At 36.3% G+C, this 17,892-nt stretch overlaps 1 protein-coding gene across 2 annotated transcripts; it reads right to left on the bottom strand.

Moving 5' to 3' along the window:
- Positions 1 to 1,463: 1,463 nt before the first annotated feature.
- pald1b (phosphatase domain containing paladin 1b) lies at positions 1,464 to 17,789 on the bottom strand. Of its 2 annotated transcripts, none has more exons than XM_082153154.1 (20): positions 16,967 to 17,789; positions 14,467 to 14,652; positions 14,161 to 14,263; positions 13,819 to 13,998; positions 12,616 to 12,780; positions 12,339 to 12,499; positions 11,625 to 11,700; positions 10,253 to 10,404; positions 10,012 to 10,105; positions 9,711 to 9,815; positions 9,489 to 9,584; positions 9,244 to 9,378; positions 8,698 to 8,814; positions 8,426 to 8,605; positions 7,056 to 7,253; positions 6,845 to 6,985; positions 6,609 to 6,680; positions 6,273 to 6,413; positions 4,487 to 4,642; positions 1,464 to 4,007 (listed from the first exon to the last, which is right to left on the bottom strand). In XM_082153154.1, the coding sequence occupies exons 2-20, from the start codon at positions 14,637 to 14,639 to the stop codon at positions 3,858 to 3,860; spliced, it is 2,595 nt and encodes an 864-aa protein (XP_082009280.1). In that variant the 5' UTR covers positions 14,640 to 14,652; positions 16,967 to 17,789; the 3' UTR covers positions 1,464 to 3,857. The 2 variants fall into 2 exon arrangements, with proteins under 2 accessions (XP_082009280.1, XP_082009279.1); XM_082153153.1 differs by lacking the exon at positions 16,967 to 17,789 and adding an exon at positions 14,946 to 16,957.
- Between the last annotated feature and the right edge of the window lie 103 nt (positions 17,790 to 17,892).

Below are 17,892 nucleotides of genomic sequence, written 5' to 3'. Positions count from 1 at the left end.
GACCAGTGTTTCCATTGGCTTTCATCACTGGGTTCTGTGATGAGGTAAGTATTACCATGGAACCAGTCAGTCATTTCAAACCTTAACAATAGAATATTGACAACCACCAGGAGCAGCTTGCTCGTCATTAGTGCATCAATAGTGGCTCTTTGTATTATTACTCTTAGAGCTTTCAAGAAAATAGGTTGTATCCTTGGAGGTGCACTTCAAAAGTGTGGAAAGCCATTTATTTAGGTGTACTCCATTCAAAAACAAAATGAAAAGATTACTGCTGAACTCAGTGGCAGCTGTGCTGCATGTTGTTGACATCAACCACAATACACACTGTTGCTTTTATGAGAGACATGACACATGATCAATAACAGAAAAAAATTGCATTCAGATTAAAATATGGCATAGCTATTCTGTTCAAAAGATCGGGGTCAGTAAGATTTTTTTTTCTATTAATCAAATAAATCCTGAATAAAAAATGTATTTCAGAAGATATTAAGCAGAACAACTGTTTTCAACATTGATAATAATAAATGTTTCTTGTGCACCACATTAGCATATCAGAATGATTTCTGAAGGATCATGTGACACTGAATAGAATTATAATGACTACTGAAAACCAACATGGGAATAAATAGTATTTTATTAAATATATTAAAATAGAAAACTACCATTTAAATTGTAAAAATAATACACAATATTACTGTTTTTACTGTATTACATATATTTGATCAAATAAATGCAATGCATTTAAAAAAAACTGACCAACCCCAAACTTTGTAACGCTATATTTCCATATTTTTCTCAGAATTGCATGATGAAACTTGGACAATAACTGATAATGAAATTATACATACATTCTTAATCATAACATTTCAGATGTCCTGATGTTCAAATAACCGATATTTATACATATTATCTTTTGTCACATTAATTGTCAATTACCACTTGACATCAGAGCACAACATTGCATTATGACTGAAAGCCTCTCTCAGTTGTAAATTGCCACAGAGCAGTTCTGTTTATGCATTCATTTCCCAGATTCCTTTAATTATTAGAGGTTGCAGCATACAGTATTTGTACTTGTATTAATAGTGCTATAATATTATGAAGAGCCTTCTAGGGGTTAGAATAAATTTAGGATCAAAGTGCTTCTCATTGTCGAACACGGATGAGGATCATTACTGTGCGAGTATAATCAGCATCTTAAAATCAAACCACAGTTTTCAATTAGCTGACTACAACAGAGTGAACACTTGAAGAAACCATTAATTTGATGAAATTCTCCCTCATTAGTTTCAATCTAAACACAATAGGCATTTCCCAGGCAAAACAAAACATTATCAACAGACTGCGACTGATCACACATTATTTCTTGTATATTTATATATACATAATACATATAAAATATTGACACATTTACATTTCTTAAATCAGTCTGTTCATTGCATCTATTTGTGTAATTGAGAATATAGGTAACTTGTTTTTCTGTATATAAATATGATTAATGTGCAATGTCCACATTATACAAACAATCAAACCCAAATATATCTTCAGTTAATTAATTATTAAGGATTCAGTGACTAATGACTACAGTGATAGAAATGAATAAATAAATGGTTTTACTTAAAATATCAAATTACAAAAATGACTTGACTGTATGAAATATTTGCATTTTACTCGACAACATTTAAAAAACACTATTCATTTTTTAACAATTTAATTAAAATAAAGCAACTAACAATTTCGCCTTGAGCAATATTTAAGCCATTTCAGTGAAAAGCGTTTTTCTTTTATGAGATGCTCTATTATTTCCAAACATTATTATTCAAATGCATAAGATTAAATCATTACCTCTCCATCATCTTGCTGGTATGGCAGTGGTAGTAAAAAAAAAAAAGAACGAAAAAAAAAAAGAATCCTTTAGCATCATTCTGTTCAATGCTCCTGGCAGCCCTGTCCTCATTATACAGTCTATTAAACCCAAATGCAACCTCGGCTCCAGTTGTTTCCTCATGCAATGAATTAACTCTGAATTCAGAGCTGAGCATTTCGACTGTCAATATTCTCTATTATTATATGTGAACTGAAAGTACAGGACAGGTCACTGGAATATATGAACAGCTACTCTAGATTGTGTCATGACGAAACATTGGGAAAACTAACAACTATGATGCCCTGGAACAACAACAGCATCTTGTTGACAGTAGTTTGATGACTATAATGACAAGACCTGTCAATAAAAAATCAGTTTGTTTTTATCTGTGTAATGATTTTCAGCCACAATCACACTGACGTATGAGTGGCAAGGTTCTTGTAGATTTGGAACAGTGATGTTGGCAGTTTTTTATCACATAGACAGGATATATTTCACAACAGCTGTCACTACCTCACAACCAAATAAAAAAATGCATGGGGCTGATGTATGATTTAGCTTAGATGGAATTTGGAATATCAGCAAAAAATTCTAAAAATATCTTGAGGATTGAAGGAAGCTGAGTCCTGAGGAAATAAAATAATCAAAGAATGAAACAGACAAAGTTTTCAGTCCCCAACAGTGAAGCACTGGTCTCCTGACACATGCTACAGGGTTGTTTATAATCATGACATGAGACACAAAAATAACAAGAGAATGCTGGGAGGACACTGCAGATGGTAAATTACAATATGTATGAGATACAGTTTCTCAAAAGCACATGGCTTTTCAGTCTTCACTGTTCCTGAGAGCCAAGCAGGGTTCATTTCGACTTGTTCACAGTCCTTTGCACACAGACATCAGCAATATGAGCTTGGAAATAAGGGAAAAGAAACAAGACGCGTTCTGTACCTTAAAGACTACAGGAGTTGTTTCTCCCTGTACCTTCCTTTTGTGAAAGAAGAATTTTTAAATGAATCATAACTAACATTTATTTTTCTTGCAGGCTTGACATGTGTATGCTTTTGAGGCTAACACTTATCTAACTGTTTAGTGGAAGTTCGAGGCTAGATGGCTGTCTAAATATAATGACCTGAGTAACAAGCTGAAGTAATCACAAAAAAAAAAGTTGCTTTGCCAGCAGGTTAGTGGAACACAAGAGACCTTATTCCCAAGTGATAGTGTTCATAGAGAACGAGAAGTCGTCCGACTCAGCTGACATCGATTAGGTGAAGTATTATTAGTATTATTAATACATGGTATACTTGACTTTGATTGGTCAATAGCGTCATCCAGGTAATGGTCAGTTGGCCATTATTGCAAAATAAAACCTGTCGAAACTCAGAAAGTGTATTGGCCTAATTTTAAACAAATTGTAATAGTAAAAAAAATTTTTTTAGACTGATATATGGTCGAGGGGCAGCAGAAGGAGGAAATAAATGACATCAGTTTGTTCAGTCTAAAACTTCAGGCTATTAAAAAAAGAAAAAAAAGCTGCATGTGCTCTTTTCTTCCATATTAGCTCATTTAACTGAATGACATTATGAAATGATCCTTAATGGGCTCTGATGGACAAAAACACCACTTTTATGTAATGATATAATGAAGCTAATTGTTCTATAAATATATATAAAAAGGGTAATTTAATAACCACATACTTTAATGCAAATCACTTAAATGTTTTATATAATGCGGTGTGCAAATGTACCTTTTAAAGGTCAGCATTATACATTTTATTCATATTCATGTGTTGTTTATTTTAAGCTATCAGTCTTCTGTGTTTGTTGTCTTGTGTTTTTTAAGGGCAAAACATAACCCCGCAAAGCCAAAGATGGTCAAAAATGTAAGATAACAGCATGCATTAAATCCCTTCTTGATTTAATGAGTCTGACAGAAATTGTTATCAAAAAACATTTATGAAATGTGAGTCAGTTCGACACACTGTGCATTTCTAAATAAGTTCCCCTCGCATGGGAATAGACTGGACACTGTGTGGGAGCCAGCGGAAACGGAGCCTGGTCATCGGAGAGTCGTCAGGGTTCTCAAACTCAGAAAAGCCCAGATGGTTGAGGATGGTATAGATGCCAGCTCTAGCTGCCACCTGCAAACCAGCAAAACTCATGAATGCATTTCAAACACTTAAACATTAAATGGAGTAATAAATTATGCTATAGGTTCTTCATTGGGATCGATTGAACGATCCATTGAACCTTTCCATTGCACAGAACGAGCAAGCTTTACACAAGTAATTTTCATAAGTCTCGTAGCTGTTCACTTGTTCTTAAAGGATGGCAGGATGATGGTAAAACACTTCTGAGGCCTTGACAGAATGCTTAATTTACTTCACAAATAAGAAAACACATATAGTGCTGCACCAGCTGAATCTACCTTAATAACAATTTAGATTTTTTCTGTGTAAATCTGAGGAAAGATTGTTCAGAGGGCAAATAAGGTGATGATAACCTCTTGTGTAACTCAAGCTCAACTATATCTGTTAGAGCAGGGTTTGTCAAACTGCCGTCTAGAAACCAGCAAGTTGCTAGGTCTGTGAAGAAAGAAAGCAAGCGAGTCTGGCTTCACCTGGTACATCCACTGGCTGAACGATCGCCTCCAGGAGTCTTTCTTCTCCAGATGGAGGTAGCAGTTAAACAGGATGAGATAAATGTAGCGCTCGAGGTACTGTAGGCTCCTTAACCGCAACCAATGAGCATCAGCCTCCGATTTAGCCATCTTAATCTGAGGAGGGAGAAATATCTATTTTTATTCCTCTAGTTGCCCTCTTATTTGTGACAAAATCCTTATGGCATGACATAGTTTATCAATGAAGATTATCAGTTCAGTTATAATCTTCAATATCTGTTCACTTTAGTAAATTTGTTTTGTGGGTGTTATAAAACAGCGTCTGAGATCTACACAAACAGGGCCTAAACAAGTGATCACACCAGTGTTTAAAATGAAGTGCATATTGCTGGATTGAGTGATATCCATATTCAACAACTTCTGCTCTAGAAAATTAGTTCCTTAGTAATCTATTGAATATAATCTCATGTAGACATTTCCACTAGACTCATTTAAAATAGATTATAACAGCCTCTACTGTTTTCAAATTAGATAATTTACAAAAAATAAGGTTGAATAAGGTCGGATAATGTTACATGTAAATGATTCACCTAGCAGAGAATTTATAAACTTTTTTCACCTTTTCCATGTTTTATCAGCAGAGAAAGTAAGGGAGATGACAGGAAAGGACAGGAGAAGAGGAGAGAACAGGATTGGGGATTTGCGTCACCTGCATGAGCATCAAGGGACATCGTTTGACTTCGTAATTTAAATCAAGTCACTTTTGACCTGTTATCGGAAGTGCGCTACCTGCCAGGCCATGTCTGAGACCAGTTGGAATATGTTTAAAGCCAAGTATCTTTCACAGTTGGTATAGTTTTCACTTCACCCTTTTCTTTTGACTTTAATATTCTACAATGGGTTCCAAAAGTCTGAGACCACTAGTAAAAAAAAAAAAATTCCGTTTCATTACAAATAAATGATTACTGATTAATTAAAAATGTACATGAATATAAATCCACAGGTTAAAGTAAAAAAAAAAGCACAGACTTTCAGCATGAGGTCTTCAGATTTTTGGAATTGACTGTATATCAAGAGGACAAAAACAGGTGCAAATTGACAAGCAATTCACACAATTTCACAGAATTAATCAAGAATTTCAGATGATGCATATCATTTAGAATAAGGCAGCGGTGCCTCTAAACTAGACTGTACATAAAATCTCTAGAACAGGCCTTGCAGAAATGCGGTTCATGCAATGTACAATTGTTACATAACTGTCATTTTATGTAGGTGATCCTAATGAGTTGCATCAGTACATCAGGCCATATCTGCAGGGTTTTTCAAAGCAGTCTTTTTGAAAGCTCTCTGCTTATTTACGTCACTGTTTTCAAGGCCTTTGAGAAATTCAGCCTCAAATTAAACACATTCAGTGTGCTTTCGCCTAATGTATACTTTCAGAGGCACTGCAATGGGCATTAATAATCTCTTTGGCTCTTTGAGTGCATCAGTAAAAATGAGAAAATTGTACCTCTATGAACTTCTCAAGGCTACTATATGTTAGCCACAAAGACACGAGCTATGGAAGCAATCTATTATTCAACACGACATCTATTATTCACTTAACTACCTTTTTTACAGTCGACTTTTCATGTTGAAGATTATGTAAGCAAACACATAAAAAATAGTCCCACGAACCACATAGTAGATACAATAAAAATATGATATATAAATATAATATTAATTTATATACAGTAAATATATATATAAGGTATAGTATAAGATATATAAATATTAATCATTTTACCTGTCTGTAAGTGGATATGATGATTTCCCGTAAATGGAAATGCATTGGTGTCATTGTCTCACTAACAACATCTAGAGCAGCATCCACTTCTCTCTTCACACAATGGCCATCAGGTAACACCCTTACCACCTGCATCACCACCTGAACACATACACGTGGGTCAAACTTCATCATATAAATATATATCTACTGTATCATATCATTCAATTTGCATTTACAGATCACAGGTGGGTTTAACATTATTAATTATTCATTTAAAATGTTCAAATATTACAAAATGTTTGTTTTAAGGTTGGCAGTGGCAGCTGTTTAAAGATACATGACCTGAAATTGTACCTCAAACTCTCCTTTGGTGTACTTGGCGTCTGGAACACTTACAATCTCATCTTCTTCACACTCAGGAAAGCCCTGCAGGAAACAGGGTGAGGTTTATGAAACTGATTTGAGCTCAATTCAGACATTTTTCATTCATCTAATCAGTGGAGGTGATGTGAGGTGAGGTGAATACCCTGGAGGTGAATACTTGAACTCTCGCTTTCTCTCTCCACAACCGATAGCAGAAAATGACTTACATTAATGTGCCACAGGGTGAGAGTGGCAATGACCATAGCTGCAGTAGTTCGGTCTTTCCCATCATGACAGTTGAAGATGAAAGCGCAGGTAGGGTCTTCAGCCAGACTACATTTCATGGCCTCCAACAACTGGTCAAAATCCTGAGAAAGAGCAACAGCATTTCAACTAAAGTGTCAGATCTATACCTTGCTTTATTGTGTACTGTCTTACCTCTTCTTTAGGTGCACAGCAGTCAGACAGGGGAATCCGGTGGTAGCTGAGACCTGGATGAATGCTCTTCTGATGGACGAAGAGCTCCTCTATGGTGTGACAACTCCTAAACATCCTCATCTGTTTATCCTGCTCTGTAATCACCTCCAGCCACTTCTCACACCTCAGGACATCCTGCTTCAGTACCAGCTCCATTTCCTGTAGAGACGGCCATTTACCATTGCTAAAACTTCTCAGGTTCTTAGATCACAGCAACAAATCTTGTAGGTGAAAATGAAAAAAAACGCTCATATCACATTTCAGACAAAGCTATTGTACATGTAACAAAGAAAAATATTTAACAAGACAGTATGTGGACCAAATATTTCATTACTTGTGTAATAAAAAATTACCTAAAATAAGACTGTCAATGAGCCACAATGTGTACTTACACTACGTACTTGCCTAATTTTTAATGGGGAGTATCTTCTCAAATGAAACCCCAATCATTTTGCACACGAAAGTATTCAATGTTAATAAGGGATAATAACACTTTTTTTAATTGATTGAGTGACTCACCTACTCATGTAAATGCTTACACCAGTAGGTAGCAACAAGTATCCTTTTGGGTGTCATCACTTTTGATTTAGATTTAAAATGTTGTGGTCAGTAAGACTTTATTTTGAAAGAATTAAATACTTTTATTAAGCAAGTATGAATTAAGTAGATCAAAAGTGACAGTAAAGAAATTCATAATGATTTCTATTTCAAATGATGTTTCTTTCAACTTTTTATTCAATAAACAAATATGAAAAACTAATTAAGCAGCATAACTGTTTTCAACATTGATCATAATAAATGTTGCTTGAGCACCAAAGCAGCATATTAGAATGATTTCTGAAGGATCATGTGACACTGAAGACTGGAGTAATGATGCTGAAAATACAGCTTTGCCATAACAGGAATACATTTCATTTTAAAATATATTCAAACAGAAAATAATTATTTAAATAGTAATAATACTTCACAACAAAATGACTGTTTTTATTGTATTTTTGATCAAATAAATGATCAAATGATCAAATCTTTTGAACAGTAGTGTATATCTATGGGCGTAACATGTTACAAATCTTTTTGGTGAACCGATTCAAGTCACTTGGATGAATCAGAATCCCCACCACTATACATTTTAAACACACATGATTTGTTGTTGCAAGCTTTAGCAGGTTTAGCCCCTGTATACTGCACATTGTATGTACTGTGTTGTATTACCTACAACAACCTTGTCCAGTCCAGTCATATAAAGCCACAGAAATAAAGACTATCCTCTTTAATTCCATTTAATAATACATACTACTACTACTACTACTACTACCTGAGCAGAAACGCACCTGGAGCTGCCGCGGATGTTGAACACAGACGGGAATAGGCTGTTCCAGACAGTCTGGCTCTCGTGGGGTGAACATTAGTCCATTTGCCTCCAGCGCAAGCTCCTCCTGCAGATTCAGCCAGAGAATTGTGGAGTGCCCTCGCCTCTGGTCTGTGAGGTAGGACATCACAACAGCAAGAGCCTGAATTGGGCACAAACAAGCTTTGATTATTTGTACAGACAGATGCCATTTAGAAGACTGAGCAGCTGAAATGAGCTTCAGAAAGGATTTACCTCAGAGTTTGGCTGGCCCATTCCATACACGGCCATTTTTGAAACACGTCTGAAATTGGCCACTTTCATCTCCTTGGCTGTACTGAGCAGATCCGTTGCTAAAAACTCACTGGACACCTTTAAAAAAAGTTATTATGTTCCTATGTTTTAGGAGAATCTGCTGTGCTACAGGAGAAGGAGGTCACAGTTCGCATCTGATAAGAGCCGGGCTAGAAAATCTCATGATAATGAGATTCAGTCTAGGCTTTTAGAAAGACTGACATATCAGATCAACTCAAGCAAGAAAAAACTATAACATTATGCAAGTTAACATATTCTAGTATAACTATGAACCTTTTATCTGTTATAATATTGAATCTATGTCATCACCACAGACACAGAACATTCCCCTAACATTAGTGTATGGTTCCCGTTCGGTTATGTTTTAGGGAAACCACTTCCTAACATTCTAGGAACTTTATTTTTTAAGGTTTAGGCTTTCTATAACCATAAACTAATGTTCTGGGAATCAAAAATTGTTCATTGTGTTTGCGGTTGAGCCCTTACCAGAACTCGAATCCCATTGGTTATAAGGTTTGCTGGTGCTGAGAGTTCTGAGCTGTCCATGCTGGCCAGAAGTCTGTAGATCCAAGCGTTCATACACATCCACTGACTGAAGCTCTGGGGAAACGCCTGTGGATACTACAGAGATGGCAAAGACAGCTGATATTGCAGAGATTATTCAAATTATGGCATATTCTGGCAGACATTACTGCTTTTAAATATGATATGTCGAATTTAGTTAGCAATACCTGATCATGAAGATACGCATTGAACACTATTAGGTACACATAGCGCTCGAGACTCTGCAGTGTTCTTTGCAGAAAATAGCCTTTTGTGCTGCTTCCCTGAAAACAAAAAAGTGTGAATGACACAAATATGTGACCTTCATTTAACACTTTCATTTTTACATTAAAGCAAGTTTAATAGCAGTTAAACAAAACAAACACATTCATGTTTTAGTTGAGACTCACTTGAAACTGGAAGTTTTTTCCAATGCCTTCCAGCTTTAGTTTGTTTTCATACACAGCATCTTTTATGTTATGCATCTCTGAACACATAGCAATAGCATCATCAACCTATGGTGTATACATAAAAAAGCACTTAATATGATTTACATAAAACCATTCATTAAATCCTAAAGTGGTATGTTTTGTAAGAAAAAGGCTTGGTTTCTGTTTACTTCTATTACTTTTGCAAATGAATACACCCTTGAAAGCAATTGGACCACTTCATGAACCATGAGTTATACAAACATCATTAATACGCTCTAACCTCATCAAGGAGTTGTTGACCTTTAGGTAGGCGACTGATTAGCAACTGAATCACTTGGAAATCCAATTTGTGTTCACTCTTCTGTACTTCCTGCCTGTAAAAGAAATGTAGACTAAGTAGAACTAAAACAGAGAAATTACCTTAAAACAATTTAATTACAGAAAAGTGTTATTAGTTCATAAGTAATGCTCTTCTTTGGTAAACAGTAAATGAAACGGCACTAACAGTTTACTATAGGTACCTGGGGCTCTTTGATGCCCCCTGCAGGTGATGTAAGACTAAGGCTCCCAGAATTAAGCCAAGATTGGTGCGTCCCACCCCCACCTGGCAGCTGAAGAGCAGTGCAGGCAGAGGTCTGGAGCTGTCCCGCATCACAGAGAGGTTTGGGGTCTCCTGGTGGACACAAAGGTGGGTGAAGAACATTGGCCAAACTAAAATACAAAGTGAATAACATAAAACTATGTCATTCATACCACAAATACATAATATGTGACCCTGGACCACAAAACCAGTCAGATGGGTAAATTTTCTCAAATTGAGATTTATACAGCATATGAAAGCTGAATAAATAAGCTTTCCATTGATGTATGGTTTGTTAGGATAGGGCAATAGGTCAATATTAGGTCAATATTTGGCCGAGATACAACTATTTGAAAATCTGGAATCTGGGGGTGCAAAAAAATCGAAACATTGAGAAAATCGCCTTTTAAGTTGTCCATTTATGTTCGCGATTGTGCTGCATTCACTCACAAAAATAAATGTTTTATATATTTACGGTAGGAAATTAAAAAAATAACTTCATGGATCATGATCTTTACTTAATATCCTAATGTTTTTTGGCATAAAAGAAAAATCGATCATTTTGACCCGTACAATGTATTGTTGGCTATTGCCACAAATAAACCCGTGCGGCTTGTGACTGGTTTTGTGGTCTGGGGTGACATATATTGTATTTGTGATACATATATTGTATACTATGACATAGTTTTATATTTCACAGACAGGGCTAAGATTAAGCCAGAATTAGGCCTTAGTTGAATTAAGCTTTTCTAAATGTGCCTTAGAAAAAAACCTTACTGGAGTTCTTCTTGAGACAAAACAATGGATCTGTCATGGTTTAAGATATGTCAGTGCAAGCTGCTTTCAGTTAAAACAGCTCAAACATGCAATTTAGTCTGGGACTAGGCTTAGGCCTTGTCTGTGAAACCGGGCAAATAAATTACAATTCTGTATACATTTCTGTAACCTCAAAAGAGAATACATATTCATTCTTGGCTGTGTCAGTCCAACTCTGATAAAAGGAACATAAAATGAAGATGGAAAAGATGGAAAAATCTTGCCATTTCCTGATCATGAGCGGATACCTGAAGACATTTTTCATGGTGTTAAGTTAACATTTATAACTTTTGTCAGCGTTTATATGGTTTTCAAAGATTGATGATGGGTGACAGTGAAATATAAATAAAGTTTGCTGGCTAGTGCTGGGTTCTTGGGATGAATTATTGGTTCAGTGACACAAATCATCAGATATAAATAATCCAGAGCTCACATGTTATTTTAAACTTAGAAAGAAGAGGGAGAAAAAGGATATATAATATTCATAGAGGTCTTACCCTGAGTATATTAACAAAGGAATCAAATGTCTCCTCCAGCGGTGCTCCTTCCATGGGAAGCGGTAATCTGTAATATCTAAATTCATAAAAATGTATAATCAAACAATATATAGAATTAAAAAAATCTAAAAGGTAAGATACATTTTTATTCATATATCGGCATACATTTTGCCAAGTTTTTATTTAATTTACAACAGATTTATTTTATTTCTTTTTTATATGAATATCTTATTAAAAGTGTCATGGAAAGTTTTTCTCATGCCATCATCGTTTATTTTTGATACTTTTCAAATGCCTTTTGTGTACAGTATTTTTCAAAGGTTTGCAGTCAATAAGATAATTTATTTCAAATAAATGTTGTTCTTCTGAACTTTCTATTCATCAGTGAATCCTGAAATCAAATGTATCATGATTTTCACAAAAGCACAACAGCACAACTGTATTCAAAATAGTAATAATTTAATAATAAGAAGTTTCTTAATGAGACACTAAAGACCGTAATAATGTCTGCTGAAAATTCAGCTTTACCATCACAGGTATAAATTACATTTGAAATATATTAAAATAATATTTCACAAAATTACGTTTTTTGATCAAATAAACAAAGCCTGGGTGAGCATCAGAGACGTCTTTAAAAAAACATTTAAAATCTTAACGAGCCAAACCTTTAAAAGTTTAAACACATTTATTATGTAATAAAATATGAGGAAATACCTGTGTAACAGTTGACTGAAAAGGGGTCTTTTGTAGACCTCCTCAGTGACATGAATGTCCTCCTCTGACATAATCTGAACATGCTGAGGTTCATCTTTAAAATGCTCGATGTCATTATAGACATAGAACATGTTTTCACTCAGCTTGGCAAAGTCACACAACTGGAGAAAATATCAGAGAATTAAAAACTGACATGGAACAGACACTATGATACATTTCACCATAAAAGGATGGCAATCAATCCTCCTCACACAACTAGTTCTGCTCTATAACTGACCTCTTTTCGGATGGAGAGCTCTATTTGCTCTGCACTGAGCTCTCTGTCCAGGTCATGCAGGTTCTCATGGAGGTTATCTCTTCTTCTGGGAGTGTACGGAATAAAGTCTCCATCTGAGCGGAAGAACACCACTGGCTCCTCCCTCACGCAGATGAAAATCACCTCCTGTTCACATATTTTGCGAGATAAACAGCATTTCATCTGAGATCGTTATTTGAAGGCCTATTTGCTGAACATATGGTAGTCAAGTTTGGGAGTCGGGACAGAACAAAATCACCATTTTATAGGGGAATACAGACATTTGATGTAGGTTTATGCTACTTAATAGCTAACAAATATAATGGTTCTTACAGCAAAAAACACTTTGGGACCCTAAAGTGTACTGTATCCGTGCCTCATTGCCTTACATCCAGAGGTGGACAGTAACAAAGTACATTTACTTGAGTACTGTACTTAAGTACGCTTTTTGAGTATCTGTACTTTACTTGAGTATTATTTTTTCTGGAAACTTTTTACTTTAACTTCACTACATTTGAAAGACAAATATCGTACTTTTTACTCCACTACATTTCTGTCAAGGTCCTTGAGTAGAAAGTAGTAGCCTGACGTCAGTCAGGGGATGATTTTGGTTGCAGGGGTTGCATTTTGGTTGGAAATGAAAGTCGGGTTGTCGTCAGAACCCGGCTGATGTCTTTTAAATGCGAATTTTGTCATTGTTTTGGAGCACTCTAGCTTATAGATAACAGTAAGGCTAACATATTCATACTAAAAGACAAAAAACTTTAAATAGGGCACTTTTTGAGGGAACAGCCATTTGGGTGTCCGAAACCATTGTGGACGTTATTGAGTGCACTTATTCAATCCCACTACTGGAACTGTGTTCTAGAAATAAATTTGATATTGATATGAGGGTAGGTAGGCAGGCATAGACTCAGAGGCATAAAGTACTGTAAGTATTACATACAACAATGCAACAATAATAAAACAATGCATTGACATTTACTTTTTACTTTTGATACTTCAGTACTTTTAGAAACGAGTAGGCTACTTCTGTACTTTTACTTAAGTAAAAATCAGTCTTTACAACTTTTACTTGTAACGGAGTAATATTTGACCAGTAGTATCTGTACTTTCACTCAAGTAAGGAAGTTGTGTACTTTGTCCACCTCTGCTTACATCCTACTCAAAGGACCACTCACTGACCTCACAGCCGTCAATCTGGAGTCTCTGGAGGACCTGTTTGAAACCATTCAGGCTAGGTTGGCCCATTCCAAAAAGGGGGTAGTTTCCCTTGACCTTGCGGAAATTGGGGGCCCCGTGGCTTTTTGTAGTATTTAAGACATCAGCTCTATTGTATACATCCTGTATCATAAAAAACTCCCCCTGGAAAACATAAAAGCAAGTCATAAAACATATTTCATCGTAAACGACAAGGAATTTCCATGCACTGATCTACATCTCCTGGTCATTACAGCATTGTGGCTTGAGGCTTTTCAAACAATAAGCACTAAATATTTAGTTTAAATCTCAAAAAGACAAACATACCAACACTAGGTAGTGCTCAGGCAGAAGGTCAGATATCCTTCCCATCGAGTAGTTGGAAGATTGGATCTTGTCATGAATCTGAAACTCTTCCCTGCAGTTATTTCTGTATAGAGACAAAACTCAACGTTTTTGAAATGGCATACAACTGATAATACATGTTGGTCTTATCCTTTAATTCAAGGTGAAGTTGTTGAGGACATCCACAACTGTTTTCACTCAAAGAGTAACACACAGGCGTGACATTTTGTGCATAAGTGGGCACTTACGGACAGTTTTAAAAAGCATCACATTGCACTTGTCACTTACGTGATGACAACAGGGGCCACCTTGTTTGTGATGATGGACTTAGCCTTGCTGTTGCGAATGTTCACCGACTGTAGTGAGCGCCTGTGCTCGGCCATGCTGTTCCCTTGGTGATCAGCCTGGTGTGTAGGTGCAAGCGGAGCAGCCTGGGAAGTTGCACTGGCGCTCGTACCCATAATCTGCACAGAGCTGGAATGAGGATTTATACTGTGACTAATATAAAATAAACAGGCAGACATGTTAGTCATTTTACATGGGGTAATGTCTAACATTGGCACATTTTAAAGGGCCAGATGCACTTTGTGCAGTGAGACCATAACGATCCAATGTCCACAAAAAAAAAAAAACCCTAATAAAACACATTATTGAAGCTTTATAATCTCTTTGAATATATTCCACACACCTAAAAGTAAGTCAGACTATTAAATTGCATGTGCACAGCATCTCTGTCATGTTATTTGATTGTTAAAGGAATGGCTTACGGTCTCACAGCTGTGCCGCGTGTGTTCACATCCTTTGGTTTTTGCATCTTATTTTTCAGCAAGGGTTCAGGTCTCTCTTTAAGTGTAAATCCCACAAAACAAACTCAGTTTCCTGCTGCTATCAGAATATCAGCATCAACTTTTGTTTCAAAACAAACCACCATTTAAGTTTTGCTAGTGTCTTTTCTTCTCGTTCTCGCTCAGTGCCTCTCTGGTTCTCTTCTCACAGTGACAGGATAACAGTTCCAACCCTTTTGGGGGCCACAGAGAAATACAGTACATCTGGCAACCAGACGACAGTGTGGGCGGCTCCAGACATTCACAGGGACAGCCCATTCAAAGGCCATGACGGAGACATTACAGAAAGCCAAAAGTGAGAACAGAGTGCCAGATCAAACATGTCTGATGCCTTTGCATCTAATGAAATCAATTGAACGTGTTTGATGTCAGTCATGAAGCAAAACGAATCTCCTCCATGGATTTCAGCAATAATGCAGTTAATTAAACAAATCCTGTTTTCCCCCCCTACTCCTTCATAAGATCAAGTTTGTGCCAGAGAGATTTCACTGGGAAATTTATGATAGTTCTGTGAATGTCATTAGGACATTCCTACTTAATGTTTATATAACTGGCTGGTCTATTGAATGTTTGGGATACTGAGTCGCTGGCACCAAGAGCAGGGCTTGATTTAAATTCCAGTTGTGCCCGAGTATCACGGTCACAGAACAAAAAACAACAAGAACAAAAAAAATCTCTAAATATGGATGGGAAAGGCCCCGGGATGAATTTGTACAAGGCTGCACAGATCAGTGCAGATATTCAGTGAGTGGGAGTGACTAGTGATTGGCACATCCTCCTTTCACGCTGAGAAATGAGGAGCTTGAAAACGACAACATTTGTTCATTTAAGCTTTCAATCCACATCACGTTCTGAATTTGAAAATACTGAAACAATGCAGGTGCAAACATTAAAGGGACAGTTCACCCAAAAATGAAAATTGTTATCATTTACTCACCCTCAACTCAAGTTGTTCCAAAACTGTATGAATTTATTTCTTCAGCTTTACACAAACGAATATGTTTTGAAGAATGCCAGTAACCAAACAGTTGATGGGCCCCGTTGACTGTCTGGTTACCAAATACCAGAATTCTTTAAAATATCTTCTTTTGAGTTTGGCATAAGAAAGAACTTCATACAGTTTTGGAACCACTTGTGGATAAGTAAATGATGACAGAATTTTCATTTTTGGGTGAACTCGCCCTTTAAGAGGTTGTGTAATAATTAGACACTGTAACAATAAAATGTTTTATAATCCAGGCAAGTCAAGGGACCCGGTAATATAAAAAACAATATATTCTCTGAACCAATGCTTAGTAACCTTCAATAATAACAATAACAATCTTTCATTTAATTAGGCTAACTAAGTGTTAACTTATCGTATATTTTTTAATTCACTACCTTTACAAAGTATTGCCACTACAGCGAAAGATTAGTTTGTTTAGGCCTACTGATAGATTTAAGCTTTTTTGTTTTTTTGCGGCAACTGTAAATATGATGTCTTCATTTGTTTATTTTCAGCCCTAAATAAAAGAAACTATAGAAAATTTGGAAATAAAGAATAATTAGGTATTTTATTTGTTCACTTTTTCTGCATGTTACATCGATACGCCAGTAGATGGCGAGAAGTGACAAGGTGAGTCATTCATGGAATCATTCACTCAACCGATTCGTTCAAAACACTGATTCATTCAGGCACGCCAATATTCTTCTTCTGTGGCTTCGTTTGCAATTATTGTCGTTGTTCGTTTCGGAATAAGTATATAGTATATATACCAATATAGTGTCTAAAATGTTTATTCAACTGTAAAAACAATGTCCCACTCACTAGATATTTTTGTTTAACAATGTTCTGAGAGTTTATTCGACACAAAAAGACATAATTATACACTTAAAAGAGCTACTGTCCAGAAGCCAAGACAAGGTAATAGGGAAAGTAAAAATATCATAAAAAGTTTCCTCACCTGGCTACCCGTTTTCTCAGACACCTGTCAGTATTTGACAGAGACAATTAGCCTAAATGAAGACCAAGTCCATTTCACACTCATCTTGAGTCCTGTCAATTAATGCCCCTCACAGGTCCAAATACACGCAGTCAAAGGTGTGATTCCAGCAGAGCGAGTCTCAACATATTACAGCAGTGCGGATGAATAACTCAGGGGGAGGAAAGAATGGCCACCTCCTTCAGCCGCCTCTTTCACTGGCAATAAATGATATGGGAGAGGAGGATGGTGGGTGGATTCTCATCTTTTCACCAGTCAGCACAGCTCCATCTCCCAGCAACGGTGCTGCACACATGCCTGAAATGCAGAAAAGCCTGAGGTTTGGGGGACATAGTATAAGCTTACACTGATAAACATAATCAGTACAATTTCAACAAAATTCAGGATTAGCCAAATTTGTTTGTTTTTTTTGTAAACAGTGTTGCCTATGTATTCAGTATGTAAATTAAGAAGTCCACAAAGTTTGCAGGAAAAGCATCTAGCCAAGTTCTTATTTCCCTGACACTAATGTCTTTCATTGCATTGAAAACAGCCTCTGCTTAAACTGCTGGTGTCGAGTGGACACATTGTGTTGCCACGAGTTTCCAAGCAACCAAGCTCTCTTCACATGAGGCATTCATGTAAGGGCTTCTAGCTAGAGACAAGAAAAAACGTTGAAAACTCCCTTTAGTGTAAACAGTTTAGCACTTACAAAGCTATTCGTAAAAAGCCATGAAGATATGGTGATAATGACAATTACTGTGGTTATTATACTTAGAAAACATTCCCACTCTCGACTAACTTGGAGAGGACCAGAATCTTTTTTCTTTCTTTTCTCGATTTTGCAGTCCACTTACCCCAGTACTCCATCTAGTGGCAAACCTACTATTTCAAACCCAATAGAAAGT

Source organism: Leuciscus leuciscus, assembly GCF_965113295.1.
Source record: "Leuciscus leuciscus genome assembly, chromosome: 22".
NCBI classification, from domain to species: Eukaryota; Metazoa; Chordata; class Actinopteri; order Cypriniformes; family Leuciscidae; genus Leuciscus; species Leuciscus leuciscus.
The sequence above is the reverse complement of the archived record's forward strand: the minus strand, read 5'-3'. Positions and strand labels throughout refer to the sequence as shown.

Excerpts from the sequence above, each read along its gene's own strand:
- pald1b (XM_082153153.1), bottom strand. The coding sequence starts at position 14,992 with ATGCAAAAACCAAAGGATGTGAACACACGCGGCACAGCTGTGAGACC. Across the intron at positions 13,999-14,160 it reads CTGAGCACTACCTAGTGTTG|GGGGAGTTTTTTATGATACA; the intron begins GTATGTTTGTCT and ends TATGTTTTCCAG. Across the intron at positions 4,008-4,486 it reads TCAGCCAGTGGATGTACCAG|GTGGCAGCTAGAGCTGGCAT; the intron begins GTGAAGCCAGAC and ends GCTGGTTTGCAG.